Source organism: Homalodisca vitripennis, chromosome X (genome assembly GCF_021130785.1).
Source record: "Homalodisca vitripennis isolate AUS2020 chromosome X, UT_GWSS_2.1, whole genome shotgun sequence".
Classification (NCBI taxonomy): domain Eukaryota; kingdom Metazoa; phylum Arthropoda; class Insecta; order Hemiptera; family Cicadellidae; genus Homalodisca; species Homalodisca vitripennis.
In genome coordinates, this window is record NC_060215.1 from 119,994,962 (window position 1) to 120,001,570 (window position 6,609).

Here is a 6,609-nt window from a genome sequence, read left to right on the forward strand (position 1 = left end):
TCTATTGTAGCTAGTTAGGGTTAACCACTTCCATAGTATTGAGTGCAGATATAAATAGTGGAATTTTCTTTTTCCGCCAGTAAGGGTTGATGTTGCACATCATATTCATATACATAATTTTTCATATGCTGGATGGTTTGCTTCTGATACAATTTTGTGCACTAACCTTTCGGTTAAAATTTGGCGTTTTAAATTTAGAGGGAGTGAAGCTGTTTCCAATTGTAAGGCAAGTATTGGTGAAGTTTTTTGTGCTCCGGTGAAGATTCTTAGTGCTTGATTTTGTATTGTATCTAGTTTATTTAGTATATTTTGTGGCAGGCGGCCAAACAAGTGACAAAAATATTCCAATTTTGAACGAATCTACGCTCTGTATACTTGTAAGACTGTTTTTGGATGAGCCCCATTTCTCCAGCAGGAGATTATTTTTATATGTTCCGATCCTTTTGGCATTGTAATTTTAGGTTATTTATATGATGTTTGAATGTGAATTTGTTGTCAATTATAATGCCTAATAATCGTAGATCATTTACAATTGGTATTTCTTCTCCACCAAGGAAATATTGTCTGCTGATATCGATAGATTTTTGATTGTAAATATAATAATTTTAATTTTGATGCATTTAAATTGAACCTTATTTTCATAAATGTGCTCTCCATGATGTTGAGAGCATTCTGCATTTTATCATGCGCAATAGTAAAATTTTTGTTAAATGTATATAGAAGAACATCATCTGCATATTGTAATGTATATATATATATATATATATATATATATATATATATATACATCATAGGGCAAATTGTTATTTATGTCACTTATATATATATATATATATATATATATATATATATATATATATATATATATATATATATAGGGGAGACCGGGGCAAGTTGACGACGTTAAGGAATACATATTTTTAATAAAATATTGTGATAAAAATAAAAGTCTTACGATACATAAGAGTTAAGTATAAGTCTTTACCTACATTTAATTTTTTTTTAATTATCATAATATCAATTTTTTGTTTGTAAATTTTAGTTCTTATGAAACAATGCAAAAATGTCATCTTGCCCCACCCCCGGGGCAAGATGACTTTTGCATAGGGGCAAGATGACGAATGTTATGGAGGTTTAAATAAACACGCTACTTTGTAAAAGAAAAGGCTGCTAGTCATTTTTATTTATGTACAAAAACTGACAAACTAGCAGTAGTCACAAACAAATTCCCCACCTTCGTAGCTTGTACAATTCTCGTGCCACCATTCACTGCACTTGGAACACTGGATCCACTCTTCAACTGGAGGATCGGAGTATTTTTCTTCACACCCAGGACATCTAACTTCACTGCCTTTTGAAGTAGAAGCTGTGTTCATACACCTAGGACGTTTTTTGTAGGGTCCAAACTTGAGTTTCTTTGAAACCTTTGAAGCTCGAAGCTCTTCTCTTTTCTTTTTTAAGCGCTCTTTTTCATCCTTCATTTCTTGCTTTACTTCCAAACACATTTTTACTGGCGTGCTTGTTATAATACTAGAACTTAACTTCTGAACTTTTCTTTTCTTATCCTTTGGTTTACCTTTAGGTAAAGGCTTAAAGTCGAAGACACTTGTATTCTTCTTTACCGGGATTGGGGCACAGTCTACTAGGCCTACTGTTTCTTGGCGTTCACTCAGCTCAATGGTTTCTTCTTCAGGTTCACCTGGAGTTTCTGTTGTATTTGATGTTGTTGATTGGATAGTAGGATTTTCATCTTCATTATAGCTAGGGTCTAGGCCTACATCCAGGTTCTGATCAGTTGTTTGTGATGCAGCAAAGTCATGTTCGTCGAATACAAGTGGATTATAAGGTTCTATTCCTGTGGACCTGAACCCACTAACGGCATTGCCAACAGTTGCAGCCTTGAAATAAGCAATGGTCAAAAGCTCACCAATTTTAAAGTCACTGATGGTCTGTCCTGGATTATTGACCATGAAGTTGTCACAAGCTTGACTGTAAAAGGTTTTCAGCGAACCAAAGAATGAAACGTCCAAGGGCTGAAGACGGTGTGTTGTATGAGGAGGAAATCCAACCATAACAATATGGTTATCTCTGCATAAGTTGATTGCCTCTAGGGTTATGTGGGTTCTGTGATTATCGACAAGTAGCAGGATAGGAGAATCAACTGTGGGTTTTGCATTGAGGATAAAGTGGTTCAAAAACTTTACGAACAACTCTCCGTTGCTCCAGCCATTATCGCTGCAGTGGCCCACACTACCTGGTGGAGCTCTTTCCATGAGTTCAGGTCGCATTCGCTTTCTGGCAAATACCAAAAAAGGGGGTAGGTAAGTTCCCGTAGCATTGATGCAACAAATAATAGTGACGTTCCTGCCTCTCTCCCCAGACACAACTTTAGAAACTCTTCTACTTCCTTTTGGTGAAATTACCTTAGGTAATTTATTGGGCACAGTAGATAGTCCTGATTCATCTGCATTGTAGATATTAGCAGCGGGAAAATTGTGTTTTTCTCGCACTTCCTTCAAAATGGAGAAAAATTTATCAACACTAGGTTTGTTGAAACCCATTGCTCTTGCAACAGATGTTGCTTCTGGCTTACGCATACTAAAGTTGTGTTTTTTCATAAAGGTAGCCAGCCAATCCTCACCAGCCATTTTAGTTTCTTTATTAAACGGATGAGAAATCCCTAAGTGTTCTGCGTATTCAAAAACGAGTTTTCTGCACTGCAACTTGGTCATTCCAAAAAACATTTGGTCCATTACCGTCAAATAGTTGTGTAAATCTTGGAGCTGCTCTTCATTGAATACTTCTCTATATCTTCCTCCATGGACAGGCATATCCTAAAAAAAAAACTTGTTTAAGGGGAGCAGGAAAGGTAAAAAATTTATATTTATTTTATTTCATTATTTTAAAGTTTGGTACTTTTTAAGGTTTGGAAAATGTAAATAATAATCGTTGTAGGTTGCTTAGAAATGTTGTGATGAAGTAAATGAAAATGTTATGTGTATTTGCGTAAAAAGCTGGGGTACGGATTATAGTCTTGTCTTTGTAACGTGAGAAGTTGTTATACCAAAGTAAATTTTGTTTTAATATCAAAAACAAGGTGGTAAATAATTTAACTTAAAACAAGTTGTAAATATAAACGTGGTGCAAGGTGTAGGTGAAAATAGTTACCGAAACGTTCTTTTTCAGTCGGCGTCGAAGTGTTGCCTCTGGAACATTGTAAGTTCTCGCTGCTCCCAAGCAAGTCATTCTTCCCTCCTTGACCTCTGTGAAAGCAGTATCCATGTTGGTTTTTTCCCACTCTCCTCTAGAGGAAGTCTTTTTGTAGTTTCTCACCATCTCTGGAACCAAAGTAAAACTAAAAATCTGTACCCGCATATTAAATTAATAAAAATTCAATTCTAAAGTAAAATTGTTAAACAAAAGTGTAGATTAAATTTTTTTTAAATAAGTGGTTAAGTCTCACAGTGTCGTCAGTTATTAGTTTACTTAAATCAAAATTGTATGCATAACCATACTTCTTAAAAGTTTCAGCTTTGCACCAGTAAAATTAACCGGGGCAAGATGACGAACACGCCATCTTGCCCCACGTCATCTTGCCCCGAGCGGCCGTAATAGAGTAGGTAAATTTTATTGGCATTAAGTTTAAGATAAATATAAACAAACATGGTATTTATGAGTAGCCTAATACATAAGGTAAATATAGGTAATATTGAAAATTAACATATCTTACCTGCGTATTCAATAAACCTTACGATGCAAAGGCCGAAAGTTACAAAAACGCACTCCAAAAACAACAAGCCGCTGTAACAACACACACAATGGCGAACTTGTCTTCACTGCCAGTTATTTCAGAGGCCATCCGTGTGGAGCGCTACTGACATTCGACCGGTGCTACTACCTAGCAACTAATTTGAGAAACTAACCATTCGTCGTCTTGCCCCGGTCGTCAACTTGCCCCGGTCTCCCCTATACATAGAAAACAGTATTGGACTTAATACACTTCCTTGCGGTAGGCCTCTGCTGGAATTTCTAGATATAGTGTATTATGAATTACTTATTGTTAATACTCTGTCGGCTAGCCATTTGCTGCAATGTAAAATGAACTTAGCAGGAATACCAAAAATGTACATTTTATTGTATAGTGTGGGGGGATGGACATGGTCATATGCATTAGCATTGTCTAGGGATGCAGCTATTACATTTTCGCTTTGTGATAACGCATTATGAACTTCTGACGAAAGGTGGTTAAATAATCCGAACATCCTCGTTTCTTTCTAAAACCGTATTGTGTAGATGGTATAATATTAAGTTTATTCACAAACAATTCTAACCTATTTCTTATCATAGTGTTCATAATTTTTATGAAGCAAGGGATCAATTAGATTGGCCTATATGATGTTTCATCACTTTTATCTTTCCCTTGTTTCAATATACCAATAATTCTAAATTGTTTCCATGCAGAAGGAATGTTAGATTTTTCATTCCAAATATCATTATGTATTCTAAGTATCATTCTGCACCCATTTTCTGGGAGATGTCTTATCAGGCTGTAATTGATATTGTTCATTCCAGGTGATGTTGGAATGATGTGATATTAAAATAAAATTGGAATCATTATAATTCTTAAAAATTGAATTACCCCTTCTGCCAGCTTTAGTACAATTCCAGAAAGGGTGATGCGCATTAAAGTCTCCGCCTATCAGAGTATATCCACTATCTTTAGAAAATAATTCGTTGTACCAGAATGCTGGATTTATATGCCTATTGGTGCAATATATGTTATATTTTAATAGGAGAACTTAAATTGTTAATACTTATAGCTAACAATTGTAATACATGATTGTTGTATTCTCTTATAACCTTAAAACTTATACTAATATGTACAATAAAGGCGACTCCTCCATACGAATCGTTCCTATATAGCCTGATTAGCTTATAGTTATCATCGGTTAGCTTATAATTTGCCTGTAACCAGGTTTATTGTATAAGACCTATATAAATTAAATTTCATTTTGTGTTAAGGTTTAATTACCTCTGGCCACTTTGACTTAAGTGACCGAGCATTCCACTGAATAATATTGAGCATAATTTTATAGCTTAATTTTTATTTGTTTTAAGGTTTATTTTACCAGCCGGCTGTAACAGTCGATTATTGCCTCTATTGTTAGATTTAGTTATTGTTCCTACTGATTATTTACTGGTTTCAAGAGTGTATTTAAAACACTCTCTTATTATATCGTCAACTTATTTTATAATCTTTTCTTCCTGAATTCGGTTGAGCAACTCAACAACTTTGATGCGTAATAAATGTTTTCTTGTTCCCTATCATTTATCAGGGACCGATCTGGTAATCAAAGTTTATCTTCTACACTTGGACTTGACTGACATGATTCTCTTTCTAGATTGCGTATGTTAGGGTTAGATTTATTTCTACTTATATAAGTATGTTTTGGTTTATTGGCATATTTATCTCTATTATTAGGTCTATTACAATATATTTCTGGACTGATACTGGTTTTGTCAGCATTATCACATACCTGTGACAGAAGTGGAAGATATCTGCTATTATGACTAAATTGGTTTCGTATTTTTCTCAGTGTAGGAAAATAACTATGGTCATTTCTACTGACTTTTGTCAATTGTGCATAAGTTACTTGATTATGCCTACTCTTTGTATATTTAGTATGTTGGGATGATTAAGGGGTGATGTTTACTAGGTTCTTGGTAAGATTCTTTGTGTATGCTCATCCTCTCGAGAATACACTTTTGTCTTATATACTCTGGGAACTTTTTACTATTGCTAGCATGTACCCCATTATAATTAACTTATTTTCGTGCTATATCGCACTCATTTGAATCATATCAAATCAAAATCATTTATTTATCATTGACGTTAACATATATCGAGAATGGTCAATATGTATAAATAACTAAATGCTAAAAATATTCTTGTAAAAGTTATTGTTATATTTGGTAAAACTACAAATTAAGAAATATATTAAAACACAGTACTACTGATATTGTTACGTGTAATGTTGGGTGGGGCACAAAAATTCAGAGAGTGAGTAAAATCAGTTTTTTTACAAGAAAGTCTTTTAGCTTGTTTTTGAAAGATGCAAGTAAAGTGCTGGCTTTTAAATAATCTGGCAATCTACTATAAATTGTAGGTCCTAAATATTCTACTGATTTGCGGAATATATTATTGCTATGGTGGGGTAGTGTTAAACTATTTTTATTTCTGGTGGGATATATATGATTGTGGGTAGGAAAATCGGTAATGTGTTTAAAAGTGTAAATTGAACGGAATAAATATAAATGGAGGGGAGGGTTAGTATACGTTCTTGGTGAAACACTTGCCTACAACTCTCCAGGCCCCTCAACACAAACACTAAACGAATAGCCCTCTTTTGCAATTTGAATACTCTTTGTAACAGAGAAGATGAAGCAGTTCCCCACGACATTATGCCATATGACATCGCAGAGGAAAAGTAACCATCATATACCATTTTCAGTGCACTACTTTTCAGGAAATTGGAAAGACATCTTAAGGAAAACAATACAGTGTTGAGTTTAGAGCAAAGGGCCTCTAAATACTGACGTCAAGAAAAA

At 34.4% G+C, this 6,609-nt stretch overlaps 1 protein-coding gene across 1 annotated transcript; it reads right to left on the bottom strand.

Annotated features, from left to right (window-relative positions):
* Window positions 1-1,163: 1,163 nt before the first annotated feature.
* On the bottom strand, window positions 1,164-3,960 carry LOC124369844. The gene is made up of 2 exons (XM_046827975.1): window positions 3,169-3,960; window positions 1,164-2,834 (listed from the first exon to the last, which is right to left on the bottom strand). The coding sequence occupies exons 1-2, from the start codon at window positions 3,373-3,375 to the stop codon at window positions 1,206-1,208; spliced, it is 1,836 nt and encodes a 611-aa protein (XP_046683931.1). The 5' UTR covers window positions 3,376-3,960; the 3' UTR covers window positions 1,164-1,205.
* Between the last annotated feature and the right edge of the window lie 2,649 nt (window positions 3,961-6,609).